Source organism: Mycteria americana, chromosome 5 (assembly GCF_035582795.1).
Source record: "Mycteria americana isolate JAX WOST 10 ecotype Jacksonville Zoo and Gardens chromosome 5, USCA_MyAme_1.0, whole genome shotgun sequence".
In the NCBI taxonomy this organism is placed as follows: Eukaryota; Metazoa; Chordata; class Aves; order Ciconiiformes; family Ciconiidae; genus Mycteria; species Mycteria americana.
Genome location: NC_134369.1, coordinates 567,142 through 588,374, shown reverse-complemented (window position 1 = coordinate 588,374; position 21,233 = coordinate 567,142). Strand labels below are relative to the sequence as shown.

At 53.2% G+C, this 21,233-nt stretch overlaps 1 protein-coding gene and 1 pseudogene across 2 annotated transcripts in view; one reads left to right on the top strand and one right to left on the bottom strand.

Annotated features, from left to right (window-relative positions):
• Nucleotides 1-8,345: 8,345 nt before the first annotated feature.
• LOC142409638 (cytochrome P450 1B1 pseudogene) lies at nt 8,346-10,303 on the top strand (annotated as a pseudogene).
• Nucleotides 10,304-16,652: 6,349 nt separating this feature from the next.
• Nucleotides 16,653-21,233, bottom strand: part of RMDN3 (regulator of microtubule dynamics 3) — a 42,920-nt gene continuing 38,339 nt past the window's right edge. For both annotated transcript variants that reach the window (XM_075501740.1, XM_075501741.1), the window contains exon 12: nt 16,653-19,830. In XM_075501740.1, the coding sequence (XP_075357855.1) occupies nt 19,777-19,830 (54 nt within the window). In that variant the 3' untranslated portion in view covers nt 16,653-19,776. The remainder of the gene's footprint in view (nt 19,831-21,233) is intronic.

Here is a 21,233-nt window from a genome sequence, read left to right as displayed (position 1 = left end):
CCCCCCCCCAGCAGCGTACAGCTCTCTCCCCTCCTTGGGGGCATTAAACTGAAATCCCCGCGGGCGCAGCAGCGGGGGGAGCGCAGGGGACGTGGCCGTGAGCTCCCTTGAGCCCCCCGTTAAACACCGCAGGGCGACGCTGACCGTGTTTTCCTCTTTACAACCTTCTTTACAGCCACGGAGCCACCAGCCTGCGTCCCCTTTGGGCAAATCTCACCTGGTTTTCCGGAAATTACCCGCAGAGCGGCCATGGTGAGAGCTGCAGCTCGGCCGGCTTCCCCGGAGAGCCCCCATCGGGGCTCTTCCCCCTCCAAGTCACCCTCGAAAGCACGCGAGGGACGCACCACTCATTCAAACCCAAATATTAACAGATTTGGTTACTCAAATAATTTCCCAGCACCTCCGGGGTGGGTTTGAGCCTCCCTTTGCTCGAGGCTTTGCGCCCGGCTTCACCGGCCGCTTTCCCAGCTCCCTTGTGCGTAGGTTTAATTATTTCTTAAGTGATTACTGGCATTAAGATTTACAATAAGGAGAACAACATTTCTACCCTCGTTGGGTTAGTAAATCTAAGTCCAATTCATTGCAGAGATTTACGCTGGGGAAGCAGAATGGTGAATTTGAGCCTAAGGCTTGCATTTTTGGGGAGTAAATGATGGGGAAAAGAAGAAAAGAAAAGAAAAGAGAAAAGAAAAGAGAAAAGAAAAGAAATGAAAAGAGAGAAGAGAAGAGAAGAGAAGAGAAGAGAAGAGAAGAGAAGAGAAGAGAAGAGAAGAGAAGAGAAGAGAAGAGAAAAGAGAAGAGAAGAGAAGAGAAGAGAAGAGAAGAGAAGAGAAGAGAAGAGAAGAGAAGAGAAAAGAGAAGAGAAGAGAAGAGAAGAGAAGAGAAGAGAAGAGAAGAGAAGAGAAGAGAAGAGAAGAGAAGAGAAGAGAAGAGAAGAGAAGAGAAGAGAAGAGAAGAGAAGAGAAGAGAAGAGAAGAGAAGAGAAGAGAAGAGAAGAGAAGAGAAGAGAAGAGAAGAGAAGAGAAAAAAGCCTCTCTGCACTGTTTTACAGCCAGGCTGAGAAACCCCTTTAGCAAGAGGACTACCATCAAGCAATGCGCCATTTATTTGGAAATAAATTTGAAAACCATGAAAGCAAGGAGGGCGGTGGCGGGGAGGGGAGGGGAGGGGAGGGGAGGGGAGGGGAGGGGAGGGGAGGGGAGGGGAGGGGAGGGGAGGGGAGGGGAGGGGAGGGGAGGGGAGGGGAGGGGAGGCGTGTGTTGCCAGCTGCTTCAGCAGGTAGCGGGGAGGACCGCGGGCAGAGAAAGCTCTAGCAGCGCTACCACCCAGGGAAGGCAAAACCGAGACCAGCAAGAGTTCGGTGAGGAGCCCCTCAGAAAAAGTGGTTAAAGCCAACTCTTCTGGGTTTGGTTCCCCTCGCCCCCAAAAAAGTAATCCCAGTTAAAGGGGAGGGGAGGCAGCGGCTGGCTGCGGCCAGCGCCCGGCGAGGGGCTGAGCCCCGGGGCCCCCCGAAAGCCGCCCAGGGACGCTCTGCGATCCCGGAGCCCGCGCTGATGCCGAGGAGAGGCTCTGCCTGCCACACCGGGGGTATTTTCCCATTATTTTACGTTGTGCTCAGACACTGGCGGGCTCTTTATAACCACGCAGGATGAAAAAGCCCCTCCGGAGCAGTTCAAAGGCAGACCGATAACGTGTAAGCCAATCAAGGAGAGGAAATGAGATGTTACAACAGATTACTTTTCCAAATGTGTTTTTAATTTAAAGAAGAAACCCTCTCCTCCCATCTGACGCTGTATTTTTTCAGGCATTTAATTCATGTGCGTTCGCTTTTCTGGTCAGGGTTCGTAGGTGGCCATCGGCCCAAGGGGCTCGGTTCCGTTTGTTTGGGTTTGGGGTTGGTTTTTCTCTTTGATTGATTTCCTAACTGTCTCCTCTGTTCATTTTTCTATTTATCTTGTCCTTGGTCCAAAGCTCACTGCTGGCAGCGGGAATCTGCAAAGTCTGACCTCAGCCAGCGTCGACTCCGGCTTCAGGCAGCGCCTGTTTTCTGTGTTTATGAAAAATATGTTTATGAAAATGATGTTTATGAAAATACCGATGCAGTCATCTGCAGGCAGGGCAACCGGGAAGGAGAAAGAGGGACTGGGTTTTGCTGCTGCAAAAGCAACAGCACCAGGTCCCCTTCAGCAGCCCCTTAGCTTGGGGACGACACCCAAAAGTCCAGGGTTGAGCTGTCAAATTAACGGGAAAGCCGTACAGGTGTGCCTAACGCTGGGGCCAGCGGTGGGATTCATTCGCCAGCATCAGCCCCATAAGGGGGGGTCTGGTCCGGGTTAAGCAGCTAAATTGCAGCTGTGGACAGCGGATGTAAAAGTGGGATTAATATCTCATCGGCGGTGCCGGAAGGGAGAACGTCTTCCTTCTTTCTCCTTAAGGAGAACCCTCAGTTGGCAAAAGCCGGGGTGGGGGAAGCAATGTAGTCTATAAGCGGCCAACGTGGTTGAAGAGCACCTGAAGGAGGGGGTGCCTCCCAGCCGAGGTGGAAATTGCCCCGGAGGGAGCGCAGCATCCCCAAAACCCCGGTGATACAGCCTGCGGCGATGGCAGCCGTCCCTTCCCGCCCTGGACGAGACAAGCGGCTCAGAGCGTTGGCTTCACGACCGGAAGGCGGCACGGCGGTCCGGCACGCGTGCCGGGGGAGACACGACGTGCTGGAAATGGCAACGCGGCCCCGCGTAACCACGCAGCGACACCTTAACTGCAACAGCACCCACCCTTAAGCCCCCAAAGGAGACCCCGTTGGTGGCAGGGGCTGGCGGTTTGTGCTCCAGCGCTGAGCTCCGGGAGAGGACGCGGGGGCTGCGCGCGGCCGGGCTGCGGCCGGGGTGAGTTCTGCTCCCGATTTCTCTGGACGCCTTCGGGCGGGGAAGGATGCGAAATATTTGGGAGCTGCGTGATGCCTGGGCGTGAGAAGCAGCGTGACTTCTGACCCAACCCTTTCCCAGCAACTTTTCCAAGGAAATTTAGAGGGAGGGGGGGGAAAGAAAAAGTACCTTCCACCAGCGGAGCAAAGGGCTCGCCAGCCCAATAGCTTAATTTTTTTGGCCGGGGCCGAATCCGGCACAGCCTCCCGCCCCACCCGTCCCCTCACCCCAGGGTGGGGGGGCTCAAAGCCACCATATGTAACACCCCCCGGGCTTCAGCCCATCAGCGTGTGCCTAATCCTGCGCTTTTTTCCCTGCAAATAAGATTTTCAAGCAGCAGGAGCCAGGTTTCGTCTCCTTAAGCCCTCACCTGAAGCACCGTGTATGGGCTCCCAGGACCGCCCGTCGCCCCGGAGCTTTTAGCAATAACGGTGACGAGTCCTGCTGAAAAAAGGCCGAGGATTTAATGCTTTGCTTACATTTTTGGCTTTCTTAAAGGGAATTCCCTGACTAGCCTGGAATAAAAATTTCAAATGTATTTAGCATGATGTGGGACTCCTGGTTACTGGGGCTGAGTTTGTCACTTGGATCCCTTCGGAAAAAAATCCATCATCTCTCCTGTCCATTGACGATTTTAACCTAAAACAAAAGTAAATAAAATAAAACAAAAGTATTTCTTAAATCAAGATTATTGGAAGTCACAATTATTATTGTGTGTATTCTCATATTAATAATTAATGAAGTTGTTATCCTTATTGTCTTGCTTGTCACCCCCCGGGCCGTTCCAAGTGAAAGACGTTTTGATTCCACGTCCCTCCTCTTTTCCGCTCCCTGTTTCCCTTCCCAGGTTCAGCTCTGCTGGAGCCGAGAGGTTCCTCCCGTCCTCCCCGCCGATTCCCTACGCCCGCCCAGGGTCGGGATTCGCTGAAGCTGAAAAAGACCCCCCGCATCCGAGGGGGTTTTTATTTCGTTCCAGAGCGAGAAGCTGTACGGACTAATCGCAGGGGTTTGCCGCCACCTCGCCCTCCCCTCCCACCTCCCACCGCCGCGCCGCCCGCAATTCTGCCGGGCCCGAACCCGGCTTTCGCTGCCGTAACCGGGGCTCCGGCTCACCCGGACGGTGCCGGAAAGAGAAACGTTCCCCAGCGAACGGCACAAGAGGCTGGCTGCCCCGGCGCAGCGGCTCCCAGCCGTATTCCTGCCCCCCACCTCGCACGTCCCCCAGCACGCGCCCATTTCGTAAAAATTTGTATTATATCTTTCTATATTATATGTTTCTATGTTATATGTTTCCATATTATATGTTTCTATGTTATATGTTTCTATATTATATGTTTCTGTTATATGTTTCTATGTTATATGTTTATATATGTTTCTATACATTTATATGTTATATGTTTGTTATATGTTTCTATGATGTTATATGTTTCTATATAATATGTTTCTATATTATGTTTCTGTATTATATGTTTTTATATTTATGTATATATTTCTGAATTCATAAATTTCTGTATTTAGATACTTACACATTTACATAAAAATAATTGTGCAGGTGAGCAGAGACGCTGTTCGGAGAGGCCGAAGGCTCCCCTCGCTGCCCGGCAGGGAAACGGAGCCGCGGTTTTCAAACCAATCTGCAGTGCTGGGGCAGAGACAAAAAAAAAAATATATTTATAGTTGTACAGAGTTATACCATAACCATTTTCAGACTAACTGTTGCTCATCTACACAATGACTTCTCTATAGAAAGACATTAAAAATACCTATGTGTAAATACATAAATATGTAACAAACCAGAAGTTTTTCAAATGAAATGGGAGACAGCGAGCCGGACGAGCCCCACCGGAGCCCCCACATCCCTTCTTCCTCCTTTCCCCCAGGACAGCATTTTAATTTGAGCCGAGCAGCCCATCACGCCGCTGGCCCCAGGGAGGGAGGGCAGGGGAAAAGAAACCACCTCTGCGGGAGACTGCGTTTTTTCCTTTTCAAATAGCTCGCTTAATTATTACTAGCTTAATTAATGATCAATAGCTTAATTTCAATAGCTTACTTATATATTCCTGACGTTGTAAAGACTAGGCACCTACCAAAACCCAAAGTTTTGAGCCTTGAGTGATTTATCTGACATTTTGAACTGTTCTAATGCATTAAATCTTAATGCATTAATGCCTGGGAATCCTGCTGGGCAAAGCTTTCCTGCCGCTGCCTCTGAGCCGCCCGGAGCTGGAAATTCCCGTCTCCTCCTTCGCCTTCCTCTGCCCACCCAAAACAAGAGGAAGAGCCCAAAAAAGGGGCCGAAGGAGCCCAAACCACCGCGGTTGCGTTAAGGAGCAATTCCCCGTTTTCCCATGGTGTGGGATTTTTTTTCCCTCTTAATTTTCTTTTCTGCACGCCCAGTGAGGGAGCTGCGGGTACATCCCCCGGGGTGCAGGTCAGGACCCCCAAGGCCTGATCCCTTTCCGGCCCCGGCCGCCGAGGCTGAGCCCCCTCACGTGGGCTTGAACCCCCCGAGACACGGCCACCCCGCCGCCGTCGCCGCCAGCGTCCCGCCGCCTGCCCGCTGCCGTCGCCTGGGGGGTACCCAGCCGTGCCGCTCCCCTCCAGACCCCAACCCGTGCCCCGCGGCAGCAAAACCTCCTCCGCCGCTCCCACCTGCTCTGGCCGAGCACCAGCGCTGGGACCGGGGGACCGATTTTTTTCCTCTCGGGAGCTTTTAGGAAAATAAAGCAAAAAAAAAAAGCAAAACTTAAAAAAATAACCTGCTGAATTGCCCTGAAGAAAGGCTGTTTGGAAAAAAGGCATGGGCTAAAATGATCATTTTAGCGGTAGCGGAGTTAGTCTGAAAATGGTTATGGTATCACTCCATAGAACTATTTTTTATTATTATTGTCGTTGCTGTTTATTATTGTTGTTGTGGTGGTTGTTGTTATTATTTTCTGTCTCTGCCCAGCACCGCAGGTTGGTTTGAAAGCCGCAGCTCCACTTCCCTGCCGGGCAGCGAGCGGAGCCTCCGGGCTGCCTCGGCCCCTCCGAGCCCGGCGTCGCTGCTCGCCCGCACAAGCCGCTTCAGGAACCTGTTGGCTGGAGACGCTGCCGAAGAGCCAGGTGGGAGCAACGAACGACCCCAAGACGCTAATTTTTGGGGTGACCAGCATGGGAACTGGCCAAGAAAATTTCCCATTTCACCCTATTCATGCAGAACTAATTTTCCCTCCGCCAAGCAAACAGGGTTTGCTACTTTGCTGTGGCCAATACACCTTCAAAGCGAAGCCTTTGCAGCGCCAGGACCCCTCGACCTTCCCCAGAGCATCCAGGCAGAGCTGCTAACAAACGTCCCAAAGCCACCAGGCAGATCGCAAAACCTACTAACCGCAGTGTTTTAAATTAAAGGAAATGCCAACGGGAATTACAGGCTAACCTCATGCCACATCGTATGCTGGAAAACAAAGTTTCGTGTCAGAGGAGCCCAAAAATTGCAGCTTAATCTAATCAAGCATTATTGTTTTGCACGCCTAGAACTATGAGGAAATAAATGATGTTTTTTTCCTTGGGAAGGTTTTTTCCTTGCAGCCGGTGCTGGGCTCCCTCCGTCCAGCAGAAACCTTATGTGATGTGCAGTTTAATTCCTGAAAAATGAGACTTGACAACAGGCGCAACGACGGCTGTAACGTTACAACGTGTAAAACCGCACGTGAGCTCCACGGCTGAGCCGTAAATCTCGAGGCTGCAGAGAGGGAAGGAGGGGACACGCTCCTCTCCTGGCTCCATCCCCGGCACCGGCACTTGGATGCTCTGCACCGTGCCGTCTCGCTGCCGGTGCGGCCGCTTGGGATGCTCTGCCATCCACCTCGGCCCCATGCCGATGCACTTTAGCTTGCGTGCGCCCGAGATCTGATTTCGTGTTGCCGCTCCCTTGGGCTCCGCCAGGAAAATGCCTGTTCCCCAGCACTGAGCTCTCACGCAGCCTACAGCAATCCCAATTTTCACAGGAAAAGGCAGCAATTACAAAAATCCCTCTCGGAACGACAAACGCACTGCCGCATAATCCTGATGCCATGATAAATATCTCAAGGCTCCCATCATGAGAAGACCCAGGCATCACCCGCTGGCTCCGCTCAGCACGGGCAAACACGCTTTTTTATTCTCTGTCCATCTCCGAGCACCACAGGGTTGTGGGTTTTGGCTTCGCAGGTCCTCGGGGAAGACGAGCACGTAATAAAGAGTTTTACCTCGGTGGCCACGCTCCAGCTAAACCACGTGTGAGCTGCGGTGTTCGCCCGCCGCAGGACTTGCTGCACGGGGACAGCGAGGGCACCCGCCGGCGATCCCCGTTGGCATCCAAGCTAGGAAAGCTCCTCTTCAGCCCCTTTAATCAAGCTGGGGAGCGGGCAGCGTAACCCCCACCAGGCGAGCACGCAAACGCTACGGCCGTTCTGCCAGACCACGTACGCTCTGCGCGCTCTGGGGTTTTATCCCCGCCAATAGCAACGTCCCTGTTTTTTAGAAGAAGTCTGGTTTTTCTTTCGGGGGCATCGCCAGCACCCAGCTTCGCCCCATCCTACGCGCCCCGAGGGGACGCGATGCGAGGCTGTGCCAGGGACTGCTGCTGCCCAGCCGAGGCCCGAGCAGGTTCTGGAGGGGGGAGGCGGACGCTGGCCAGGAAGGCGACGCGTCCCGGTGCGACAGCAAGCACAGAAATCCCCGCGTTCATGCCCCTGTTGGGCTGAGCAGGACCTTCTGCGCCTCTTCAGCGTCCCGCCGAGCAGCGAAGGGGGATGCGCGAGAAAAAGGCCACCTCTGCTGATAGAAAGAACCCTCTGCATCGCTTCCCGGGCACCCCCGTCGAGGTGCGGGCCCGCGGCAGGCAGGGACCGCTTCGCAGGGGGCCAGGGCACAAGGGGACCGAGAGCTTTTGGCCTGGCCGGGAACGCAGCAAACCCGAAACGCGGCCGCGCAGCCCCGCACCCCGTCCCGGCCGGCACCCGCGGCCTCTCCGCTGGCACCCAGGCCGCGGCGATGCTCGGGGCGAGGCGACGCTCGGGACCCAGGGCCGGTGGGGATCGGCCGCCGCCCGGCGCCGGATCCGCAAAATCCCGAATTCCACCGAAAAGCCGCAGCGCGGGGCCGGGCTCTCGGAGGCGGCGAGCGCGGAGGGGCCCTGGGCAGCCCCGCGGGGGGAAAGGAGAGAGGGGCGGGAGCTTGGCGGGGCGACGGGACACCGAGCACCCCCGCCCGGCGCGACGGGGGGGCGGCAGCTCCGCTTTTGGGGGGAAATAGGGCACTATACCAGTGTGTCGTCCCCCCCCCCCCCCCCCCCCCGATAACTTTCGGCTGCCGAGCACCTCTCCGCATTTGCACAGCGGAGCCCGCAGCCGGGCACAAAGCCCAGCACCCCCCCCCGCCCCGCATCCCCCGCGGCTCGGCCCGGCCGCCTGCGCCCCGCCGGGGCCGCTCCCCCCCCCCCCCCCCCCCCCCGCAGCCCCGGGCGGGCTCTGCCCGTCCCCCTCCGGAGCGGGGGGCGGCCGGGGCCGCTCCGGGGGAGGGGAGCGGCTCGTCCCCCTCGGCGGCGGCCATAAAGCGGCTCCGAGCGGCGGCGGCGGGCGGAGCGGAGCGGAGCGGCGCGGCTCGGCCATGAGCGCTGCCGGCAGCCCCGACGGGGCGGCCCCGGGGCCGGCGCCGCCGCTGCCGCTGCTGCCGCCGCTGCTGCTGCTCGGCGCCGTCCTGCTGCTGGCCCGGGCCCGCCGCCGCGCCGGCACCGAGCGGGGCCGCTCGGGCAGCCGGAGCCCGCCGGGCCCCTTCGCTTGGCCGCTGGTGGGCAACGCGCTGCAGCTGGGCCGCCTGCCCCACCTGGCCCTCGGGCGGCTGGCCCGCCGCTACGGGCCCGTCTTCCAGCTGCGGCTGGGCCGCCGGCCCGTGCTGGTGCTCAACGGCGAGGCCGTCATCCGGCGGGCCCTGGTGGGCTCGGGCGCCCGCTTCGCCGGCCGCCCCGATTTCCCGTCCTTCCAGCTGGTGTCCGGGGGGCATAGCGTGGCTTTCGGGGCCTGCTCGCCCCGATGGAGGGCTCGCCGGCGCCTGGCCCACGCCGCCCTGCGCGCCCGCTCGACGGCGGCCGAGGTGGAGCGGCACGTGGTGGCCGAGGCGGGGGACCTCGTCCGGCTCTTCCTGCGGCGCAGCCGGGGCGGCACCTACTTCGAGCCCTCCCCGCTCTTGGTGGTGGCCAACGCCAACGTCCTCTGCGCCCTCTGCTTCGGCCGCCGCTACAGCCACGCCGACGGCGAGTTCACGGCGCTGCTGGGCCGTAACGACCGCTTCGGGCAGACGGTGGGAGCAGGCAGCGTGGTGGACGTGCTGCCCTGGCTCCTGCGCTTCCCCAACCCCGTGCGCCGCGTCTTCCGTGACTTCCAAGCCCTTAACCGGGAGCTGCACGGCTTCGTGCGCGCCAAGGTGGCGCAGCACCGCCAGACCTTCGACCCGCGCGCCCTCCGCGACGTCAGCGACGTCATGATCGCAGCCGTGGAGCGCGGCGACAGGCCCCCCGAGGGGCTGGGACCCGAGGACGTGGAGGGCGCCATGACCGACATCTTTGGCGCGGGGCAGGACACCACGTCCACAGCGCTCTCCTGGGTCCTCCTGCTGCTGCTGAAGCACCCGCAGCTCCAGCGGGACCTCCAGGCCGAGCTGGACCGGGTGGTGGGACGCTCCCGGTTGCCCGCGGCCGAGGACCGGCCCCAGCTGCCCCTCCTGGAGGCCTTCATCTACGAGACGCTGCGCTACAGCAGCTTCGTGCCCATCACCATCCCGCACGCTACCACGGACGACGTGGAGCTCGAGGGCTTCCACATCCCCAAGGGCACCGTGGTCTTCATCAACCAGTGGTCGGTCAACCACGACCGCAGCAAGTGGCCCGACCCGCAACGCTTCGACCCCACGCGCTTCTTGGACGCGCAGCAGCGCCTGGACCGCGACCGGGCTGGCAGCGTCATGATCTTCTCGGCCGGCCAGCGGCGCTGCATCGGCGACCAGCTCTCCAAGCTCCAGCTCTTCCTCTTCACCGCCATCCTCCTCCACCAGTGCTCCTTCCACGCCAACCCAGCGCAGCACCTCACCATGGACTGCGTCCACGGGCTGGCGCTGAAGCCGCGGCCCTTCACCGTCACCGTGCGTCAGAGGCTCCCCGCGCTCATCCAGCCCTGAGCGTCTGCCGGGGGTGGGCGGTGGCTCCCATCTGTGCCGCACCCCCTTGGTTTGGAGCTGGCAGTGCCGGGGTGCGGGGACGCATCCTGCTTTGCCCGCAGGTGGATCTCGCCGCGGAGCATCCCTGCCCCTGTTTGAGGGTGAAGGGCAGCAAGTCCCCGCAGCAATAAATGCCTTTGACACGGGACTTGGCTCCGCTCGTTTTCTCGGGGGGGGGAGGATGGGGGGTGGGGGTGGCTGGAAGCATCATTCGTGCCCAAGCCCCCGTCCTGCATCCCCCCACGCTCTCCCATCCCAAACCGGGTCAAAACCCACCTCCCCACAGGGATGTCCCTGCAAGGACCAGACCCCCCTTTGCCCCAAGGTGCAGCAAGGAGTAATTTGCTTCATCTATCATAGCCCAAGGCTGGACGAGGATATTTGGGGGGGGGGGAGGATGCACTTCCCAACGTCAAGGAAAGCCAAGGGAGGCTGGGGAGGTCTTGTTGATGGAGCTGAAGAAGCATTTAAGGACCAGGTGCTGGGGTGTGGGAGGACGGCCCCATCGGTTTGAAGCCATGAGCAAGTCTCCCTGCTCTGGTTTGGGTGTGGGAGGAGGTTCGGCAAGGTTTGGGGGGGGCTTTCTCACCCCCCAGACCCCACTGGTGGGTTGTGGCGTGGGGTGGTGGGAGACCTCCCTGGGGATAGAGCAACCTGGGGAAAGTATTTCTCCCCTACGAGCCTCTGCTTGAAGCGGAAAGAGGTTTTGGGCACCCAAAAGTAGGCTCTGACAGCGGGCATTGAGCCACGCTGCTGAAGCGGGACAGGGCCCATCTCCAAAATCAACGTTCCCCCCCCAAATTCAGCTCCTGAACGACATCTGGCAGCGTGACCCGCAGCTGCAAGGAAATCCCCTTTTCTTGGGCACAAGTCCCTCGCGCACGAAGTAAATCGCTCCCTGCCGGGTAGCTGCTGCTGCCTTGCACCCACCGACGCGGCCACACGGCCGTACCGCACCGCGGAGTCGCTAGAGCAGATAAACCTGAGCAATTTTTTTAAGGTCCGACCGAAGCTAAGAGAGTTGGCTTTGTATCAGGGTGGCTTCAGCTTCAGCCATATATAGTCCCCAAAAGGGAGGACAGAAACAGCCACCCAAGCTAAAACTGTGCTTATCTCAGTGCCACCGGCCCGTGGCCGCCCCGAGGAGCTTCAGAGGATGGTACAAATCCGCTCCCACTGACGATCATTTACCAATAGCCCGTTTATCTCCTTCAGAGGCTTTACCCATCGGTAAGGCTGGATTTATGTATTTTTGGGGGGGTGGGGGAAGGTGGCAGAAACAATTTTGCACCTGCCTGTGCTGGTGTTCGCTCTCCTCAGGAAAATGCTGGTCCTAAAGATCACGTTGGGATTCCCATAACGCCTAAGAGGCAGTCGTTCCGTCGCAGCCGCCTTTCACCTCTTGACTTTGTTTTCATTTGACCCATGGCGATACGGCCCCAGTAATGTTCTGCGCTACGGCGTATTTTATTCGTGTATTACTAATGGTGCAAATGCACGATGTAAATCCTCACGCACCGCGTGAATAGCACGAGGAGGATTCGAAACTCCTTCCATGTGCAGCACAGAAATTAAGTCTTGGTCGTGCCCTGCTGAGCATCAGGGCTGGTGGGTTCCAATGCCACGGCGGTGTCCCCGGGCATGCCCTGCCCACGGCTGCCTCTGTGGGCTATTAAAAGCCCTGAGCATGAACAAGACAGCGATCGGCAACAGCTCCATGGTACCAAGGTTTGAAAGCAAGTGCCAGTTTTCTCCTCCTCTTTAGACGCACATCGGTGAAAACATCCCTTGAGATGCTGGAAGACAGAAAGCAGTGGTTGTCTCGGCATCATTACCGCCCGCTCGGAGTTTTGCCACTGATGGCCATCTCCAGCTTTTGCGGTCCAGCCGGAGACCCCCTGCCCGACAGCAGCACCCTCTGGAGATGCCGACGCCGCTGGCTCCCGCGCTCCTTGACTGGTGGCCAGCCTTCCCGGCTGGTTATTTATTCAACCTTATTTTATGGGTACACTAAAAGAGAGAAATCGATATGGGAACAGCCCTGGGACCTCAGCCCTCCTCTTTAAGCCATCTCAGAGCACGAGGACGCTTTCAAGTCCATCTCGCGCCGCCGTGCTGCCGGTGGCACCGGTATGACCATGACACCCGTGGTCAACAGAAGCAACATGCCCACCATAACCCCAGGGGAACCGGCAGGAAGCAAAGGCGGCAGCAGCCATTCGAGTTGAAACCTCAAGACGAGATTCCCAGCCCGAGGGCTCTGCGCAAACCCGTCTGCACGCTGAGCCTGTTTTGCTCCCCCTTCTTGGCCCCCACCCACCAAAAAACCAGGTGAGGTCGCTGCTGCTCATCAGGAACACTGCTGGATGCTGATAAATATCTCCTGCTTTTTCCTTCTCCTTCTATTATTTTCTACTCGCCTGCAGCTGACTCGGAGCCTGTGCAGGTCATCCTCCGTCCTTAAAACCAGACACCCCCGGACTCTTTACAGAGCAAAGGCCAAGGAGGAGGAAAAGGCGCTGGGCTGAACGAAGAGCACCATGAGCTTCCACGCTACGCCCCACGCTACGGCAGAGCCCGCGGTGCTGCCTGCCTGCCGCGCAGCACAGTTCCCACGGCCCCGGGAGCATCCCACCCCGCTTCCCAAGCCGTGCTTCCCCGGCCGGCTTGCCTCTGCAGCTCCAGTTCCTACCCTACCCTACCCTACCCACGAGGCATTTAAAGTTGGGGCTCGTCAAGGCCAAATGGTGAAGATTTAGGCGTACGCGTTTGCTGCGGCACCAAAATGCTGCCGGGCAGGAGGTTGCGGCAGCGGCGTGCAAAGCCTACGACCGCAGCTCTTCTTTCGGTGGTGGGGGGAGGAATCTGCTTCCAGCACTTACTTGAACGATTTTGCAATACTGTGACCACCTCATTTCTCATGTTTAAGGAGAGACGCTGCCAGGAAATATTATTTTTTTTTTTTTGTCAATATGGAAGCGGGATGCTGGGAAACGCGCTGTGTATTTACAGTCCCGTGTCCAAACCCATTCCCGCTCCTCGTCCGCGATGACAGCCGTCTTTGCACACAGGCAGGTACTGCGCCGCTCCCACCGCAGCTTCTGAGCCACCGAAACGCTGGAATATGCTCTCTATTATTAAGCAAGAGACACACAAGAGACCTGGCTGCAGAACTAAGCCTTTTAACTAAGAAGAAAAGCCATCAGTCCATCATTAATCTGGCCTTCAAAACAATTCACTGCAGGTATGTAAGCAACCCAGCACAGGGAGCTTACACGAATCTCAGAGCCTCTTCTGCTTTTCATAAACAACTTAATTATTAAAGCCTGATCCAAAAGGCATTTAACTTCTACATCGCAGTCAAGCTGACATCAGGCCAGTAAATAAGAAGCTGATTTTTGTTATGGGATACATCTATGACGGGACTCTCCAGAGAGAGAGCACAATCCTGTATTGTCTTGTCTGCCTTCAGGGTCTTGAGCCCTTCTCAGATTTTTACTTTCGAGAGAGCAAAAATTAAATACATCTTCGGAAGAGAACTAACTCTCTGGCTACCGAAGCTGCCGAGACCACGTTTTCACGCCCGATACTGCCGTGGCTGCCCGTATGTGCAAAACCCGAAGCGTGGCAGGTCTACAGCAAGCTGGAATTGCGTGCAGCCTTATTCCCCCCTCTCTTTCCTCCTCCAATTTTAACCTCAATTTCCCTTCACAGTGAAAACATTTCCCTAAGGTCAGCTGCTTCTCCGATTTTACAATGTGCTTTGCCTACAACACTCAAATATTAGCCAAGTCAACTTATGTAAAGTAAAACAAGACAGCAAGCCTCTTGCTTGCAATCCTCCCACTTCAGGTTGTGTCTCAAACCAAGCAGGGTCTGTGCAGGTCAGATTTTGCCAGGGAATTTCCAAGGAACTACAAGTGTCATTGAACCAAAGAAATCTGGGTTTAGCAGAAATAAGCCGGGGTGGGAGTCAGAATGACTGTCCGGTTCCTAGGAGGAAGCGATGTTGACATTGCTATGCCAATACTGAGTCAGAAGTTTCCCAGCACATGGGAGAGGTGGTCACAGCTCTGGTATGCTCTTTTTATTGGAAACTAACTACATAACCGGCTTTGTCTGCTTTCTGAACAGGCTGCCCAAGCCATAGGGTCAACGCTGACCTCCTCTCTGAGGTGGCCAAGTTGCTTAAAACCATTTTCCCAACCGTGCTCTAAGCCACCGCTCCCTCCATCGCTAAGTTAGCACTCAAGTATGGCAAAAGGTCACTTTTAAAAGCCACCCAGAAACTTCTGGTGGTCCAAGAGCCAGAGATTACGCTAAATCACAGGGTACCTACGCGCCCATCCCTGACTCGCTGTCCTCGGTGTCACGCCTTCGGCTAAGCCAAGACCTGCCTGTGCCAGGGGTCTCGTCCTGCACAACCCCCTTCTCTGCTTCTGGGGTCCTCTTCTTGGACCATCCGGCCCTCGGCAGGATGCCCCTTCGATCAGCTCCGGCTCCTTTTCTCAGGCAAATCAAAAGTCTCTGTAAGGTGGCCCCGTGCACTAGAGGATGCTACAATTTCACCTTGAGGAGGAAAGAGATTACAGAGGAGTCGTGCGCTGAAGACAGCCCTAATAATCCTGCACCAGGGAAAGACAGAGCTGCCCAAGAGATGCTTGGCGGGGCTCGGGCCGCCTTCCGAGAGAGGACTTCTTCCATGCTCGCCATTGCTGGCGACTCCCGTGTCCTTCTCCCAAGGACGGACGGGGATATTAGGTCTGCAATGCGCTGACACGCAAGTAATTTAGCACAAGCAAAATTACTCCTACGCATTCCCTTAGGTGGCCTAAACCTTGTTTCCCACTTTACTTATTCCTTTGTACGACTGCTACATTTCAACTCCCGGATTTTGAGGAAAACGTAAGCGGATTTTGAGGAACACTGAAGCACAGTCGGTGTTATCGTTCACTCTCTCTGCCAAGTAATTTGAAATAAAATGAGCTAGAAGTCAGGCAGTCGAAACCACCCAGACCCAGCACTAACCGCAGCCTGCGAGCCCCCCGTTTACGGGTTTTCTCCTGGGGAAGCTGAAGACGGCCTTTAGGCTCGTGAAGGTCGAGCGCAGAATACTCACACCGGCTCACAACCGATTATCTACCTTTATTGAAAAACAACTTCACTTGGAGTACATCGCCTGCCACAAAGCGTGGCTGTATTACTTTGGTGCCTTTTAAAAACATAAGCAGTAGTGGTTGTATTGCCGTACAAAATCTGCTACAGGTGTAACCCAAATTATCGTACGTACAAACAGTGATAGAGAAACAATTATGTTGTACCTTACTCTCCCATAATTTCCCATTGCATTTGGCACGGCCACCACGCGTACGAGTACAACGATGTTATGTAGAAGACCTGCACCTGGCTGTCGGGCTCCTTCACCTACATGTGTATTGGCATAAAAAGCGAGACAACACCGCAGGTAACTTTAAGCAGGATCCCCTTCTCCTTATTTATAAATACTTTATTTCAAACAGAACAGCACAGTGCGGATAAATTAGTTAAATAGCTTCAGTTATTCTTTAGTATCATAATTTAACCACAGGCAGGTAAGTTTTAAAATTGAGACAAGGAAATTATTCCAGGAAATTATTCTCTCTCACCCTGGGCTAAGTCCAGAAGAACACATCTGGATGGGAAGAGGACAGAGAGTCTCTCTACCAAAGCTGTACCAGGCAAATTAATTTCTTGTGGTCCTGGAATGTATACAGTGCAGGCGTCTTCAGGAAATTCACATTGTACTCTGGGATTAGTCTGCAAAGTTACGTGCAAATTTTAGAAAGGCTCCGTTCCCGTGTTGTCTGAAAGCTACCGAGTGCATCCCGCCCTGGCAAACAGGAGGAACGGCTTCCCCTTCCCAGCCCGCGGCAGAGCAGGAGCCTGCCAGGAGACTGCACGTTTTAGTGCTAAATTAAAAAATAAACCCCAAGCGTTGTTGATGGGGAAGCGTTTCGGTTACCCAGCCTTGCCTTATCGCCACATCAACCTGCAAGCTATGCTATTAGGATCAAATTATGTTAATTAGTCACGTTCTTCTTACGCACAACAAGCCAGGAAAAGGGAAAACCAAAACCAAAAAGGTTCTTTTGATCGTTATGCCATAACTGCCCGGAGATCAGACGGAAAAGGGCAAAATACAGCTTTCATCTGCGCTTGAAAGGATCTGCGAGTTCTGTCATCGCCTTTCATCGTCCTCGTAGAGAGGCATTAATTAGGTTCCAGCGGATACGGCAAACGAGAAGAAACGAGGTGCTAGACGCACACCTCCACCCTAGCTCTCCAGGCAGGAGCTGTGCCGCCGGAGGAAGTCTTTCCTGGACGAAAACCAGAATAACAGACCTCTCCGCGTCAGATCCCCCAAGAAAGGGGCAAGACCACGCGCACAAAGGATACGTGGGAGCGAAATGCCAGACCCTGCTCTTTGAAGCCAAAACCGAAGTCTATTTAAAAAAAAAAAAAAGCACAAAAGTGAAGCAGGCAATCAAACGCACGGAAAGCTTAAAGCATTCGCCAAAGGTCCGAAATAGAATAAATGAGAGTTGCAAGGTTGCACCCACGTGAAGCCATCTGAGGGCGAACACCAAATGAGAATTACGGTAGCTTCATCACCGCCTTTTCCTCGGGGAAGCAGGTCGTTTCTACTCGAAGGCAGACAAGGTTCTGGCCACAGCCCAGGGTGCCCCACACGACTGCACCAAATGCCCCCCCCCCCCCCCGAGAAAATGACTTCAGCTTCTATGGCTAAGAAACCCAAGACTTTTGGTATCAGCTTCCGAGCGTGCCGTTTAGCCTGTAACCCAAAGCTGTGTTTGTACAGCACCCTTTCGAGAGGACTTCGAACAGAGGCTGCTTCTCTGGAGAGGTGCTGCCCACCGATACGGCGCCTCGGCAATCCGCGCGCCGACGAAACGCTGTCCTCCTGCGTCCCCCTCTTAAAGGCTTCACGAGCGGACAGGGGCTGAAACGCTCCAACCCAACCCAGCGCACGATCCCAAGCAGCAGATGAAAGGAACAGCAAATCGGCTTTTTTTTTTTTTTTTTTCCCCTCAAGCCTACAACCCCTCGTTGTTTTGAAACGGACACCCCCCACAAAAATCCAAGGAGAATTTAAATCTGTGGCAACACAGAGTGAAAGTTATCTCCAGAAAAGAGATAATCCAAAGACTCCTCTGAACAGTTTATCTTTTGACAAGTTAAACGGCAGGCCAAGGCTTGAAGGAGGCTGCAGGTTAAGTAAAGCTGTGGACTCCTGGTAGTGTCAATATTTCCTTTTCGCACTCTTCCTAGTACAGACGCTGGAACCATTCACTTTTGGAAGGCAGCAACGTTTAAGCAACACGCAGAACAGCAAACATCACTGATTAATACCACTCTGGGACTTGCTGGCAGGGAAAGGCAATGCGAGTACAGTTAACCAGACGGCTGTTTTGGGAGCTATTACCATTTCTCTCCAGAAAAACCCCCTGCAAATCCTCCATGAAAGAATCAACTTGCTGATCATCATCTTTTGGATATCACTGTTGAGGATTTTGCAGCTTGGCTTAAGCAACCAAAAAGAAAACAGCTGAAAAACTTGTGCAATTATTTAAAGATTGGATGTTTAGAAGAAGAAAATAGTCATCCAGTGGGAAATATTCAAATCAAGACAGATTCCCACTAAGTAAAAAAGGCAGCTTCATCGTTCCACTGACGAACTGGAAGAAGAGCACACATTCAGTGTAAAAACGTCCCGCAATTCCAGACCAAGAGCCCGCTCACCGTGAGGGGAACTCTGCGCAAAAAGACAGGGATCAACTTTAGCCTGTCAGGGTTCAGTTCTCCATTTATAAGTATCAATTTATTTTTATTTATTTATTTATTTAAGCAAATGAAGCTAATTGCACACTTGCTTGGATCTCGTGAGACGAGTTCAGCACCAAAATTTTAGAGAGTTTCATTTGGGGGAGGGAGGGGAGCTAAAAAGTGCCAAAGCTATAAAATGGGAAGTGCTTAAGCTCAAGTTTGCTGCGCATTTCCCCTTCAGTGTTATTTTCATGGAGTAAAAACCCCATCACTTTACTACACGTGCAAGGGACTAAAAAGGTGATTAAGAAATGTTTTACTCTTGCACTCTTTTTACTTTACACTTCACAAACACTCTACCACATGGCGAAACATAACAAACATTAAAAATTAAGCGTCCAGTTAGCTGCCAGCTGAAATTTGAAGGAGTATCAAGAGAGCCTTGCTAAATGTTTGGGGAAATTTTTGAACGTAGTTTCTGCTTCAGCAGTCGTGTCAGTGTACAGCACGGTTTCCTTCTTCTGTCTGGTACCCAGAAGCTGTCAGAGGAAATGTCAGTTGTCAGCTTCACCTTCTCGGTGTCGCCTAATGAGTCAAGAACTGGTAGAAGGACATTACAGGGAAGCCTCAGCTTTGCCACAGAATATTCCTGTTCCTGTAACCAGTGTTTCATTGATAAATAACTGCTTCTCAGACCGAGTTATTACATCGAAACCATAGCGGCGGAGTTTAGAAGGACATAAGAAGTTTTCAATCTCGTGTGAGCGAAGGGAGTAACATCACTGGGAGGAAGTCCTGAAGTTTAAATCTTATTACTCGCTTCTCTGACAAAAGCAATGCACCTCTTAAAAATAAAGTTTGCCTTGTGAAGGAAATCTCCTTGGTCCCCTGGTAATAACTCACTCCAGTGAGCAGTGCTGGTTTCCCCCCAGTGGAAAACCAGTTAGGTAGTTTAGGCATAGCTGGGAAGGACCAACAAGAGTGTGTTTTGGACACCAGCATCAATTTTTTCACAGCAAGGAAGGAAGGGCTGACAACTCGCTTATTTTAAGTCATTGTTGTCTTTTTTTTTGTAATTGTCTTTTCTTAAGTCACAGTTTCGGGGCCCATTTGAATCAACAGGCTGAGGGCAGTGAGAACGTCCCGCTGCCTCCAGTGCATCACGCCGGTAAAAACACCGAGCACAGTGGCTCCAAATTTTCTCTCACCTAAACATCTATGAAAGGCATGTAATCAGTCATTTCAACTGATTCAATCAATACATATTATTAAGGAAAAGAGAAAACAGTTAATCTGAAAAAAATTTTGGCTGAAGACTTCCTCAGGAATCAGCTGAGAGAGCTCACCAGCAAGCAGGCCTGAAGTTCAGGCTGTTAGGTAGGTAGAGTCTGTGATATAAAATATATATCTGTATATATAAATATGTATATATTTGTGTATATATTTTATATCACAAAGCATATAAATATGTGTACATATAATCACAAATATTTTTGTATCACAAATTCTACCTATACACACACCCCCCCACACACCCGTTTTTAGGAATTTGACATTTTTTAGGAATTTTAAAATCAAACATACGAAGTGCTGTAAGAAGGCAAATAATACAAAATTTTATCCGATTAAATCCCACCAAGATCTTTTCCTGGATGAGCTGATGAGACTGCTGCATGTTTTTTCCTGTAAACTCTTGTGGCTTATCCATGAAGTGCAATCAAAGTTGTCAGGATCATGAAACCCCTTTAACTGGAATTTTACAGTGCAGTATCAAGTGGAATGAGCCTTTACATATTTATTCTTCCCAGACTAATCGCATCTCTGCAAGTTCTCTCTCGCTTTCTGCGTCCTGGAAATGCAATAAGAGAACGGATAAATATACAGCCTAATTGAAGCAATTAAAAAAGAGAATTTCCCTGTTCTTCTCCAAGCCCATGCCAGGTTTTAAGTATACCCCCAGCCTTACATTTTTCCTCCTAATGCTTTTTTTTCTTCCCTCCCCTGTACCTCCCTCTCGACGCTACTGTCTTTGAAGACTATTTAAGTTTTCCAAGTATCAAAGCGAGTTTCTCTCATGTTTCCTTTTGAGAGACGAGAACTGACGACCCGAACAGCAGATCTCAAACCTCTGCTCCCTCACCGACTGTCATAGTCTGGATGAATGCCTTTGTTTTTCCTTCCCAACACGATGGAAGTTACTTGATTGATGATGAGAAGTAACATTTGCAAAGACTTAACGAAGCCACTTAAGCACTGGCTTCCTCACTCGACTCCCACTTTTCATTTCAGAGCATGAAAGAGAATTAACTGTTCATTACTTTTCTGCCTGTAGCTCTCTCCTGGTCTTTCCTGAAAATCTCAGTGCTTTTCTGATTAAACTTTTATGCCCCCAACACATATATTTCTTGTTCTTTTGGAAAAAATCCTCTTTATATTTATCAGACATACCATTCTAACTCTGCCTAGAGAGATTTCCAACCAGCGTACGGTGAGGAAGCTTCTCATCAGGCAGAGCTCGGATATTTCCTTCTGCAAGAAGGGAGTAAATTCTGCTCCGTGCCCTGGTTTCCCCAGATTTGGCAGCAGCCAGCGGCCAAGTGGTTTATGCAATACTGGGCAGTGCCCTGCAGGTGGTAGCACAGGCAAGCCAGCTCCTTGCCAGATGGCTTGCCAAGACCTCTCGCAATGAATCTCGGCACAATACTTTTGCTACAACAACCTGAAGGCTACTTATGGCCTTAAAAACAGAGTGCCATGAGAACGCTGGGTATTTCTATAATTCTGCCTTACAGCCAGAATGTTCGTTCCATCAGACTAAGGCTGTAAGAGCTGGAGGACCCTGCTTACATTACATCGCTCGCGTTTTTCATGACAATGCAAAGATCATCAGATCGATATTAAAAGCTGATGTGCTTTTATTCAGTTTCTAACTGGCAGTAATTTGAGGGCACCTTCTATAGAGTTTCTGCTTAAGAGGAAAAGTGCAAAAGAAAAGGAAAGTGCAAAAGAGCTCCCAGCTGGGGAACGCTGCCAGATGGCAGTTTCTAAAAGGCAGTACAATCTGCTCTCCAAAACCCTGTAAAAGTAATAGAAGAGCTGAAAAATCCTAGATATTAAAAAAAAACCAAACCCAAGCGCTGGGCAGCACACACAAACTTCTGAATGGCTCAGCACAACCAGCTCCAGCCTGGGGGAGCTTAGGAGCTAGCTTGGCACCAAGAGAGTTTAAGTGTTGGCTGCTCCTCCAAGGCT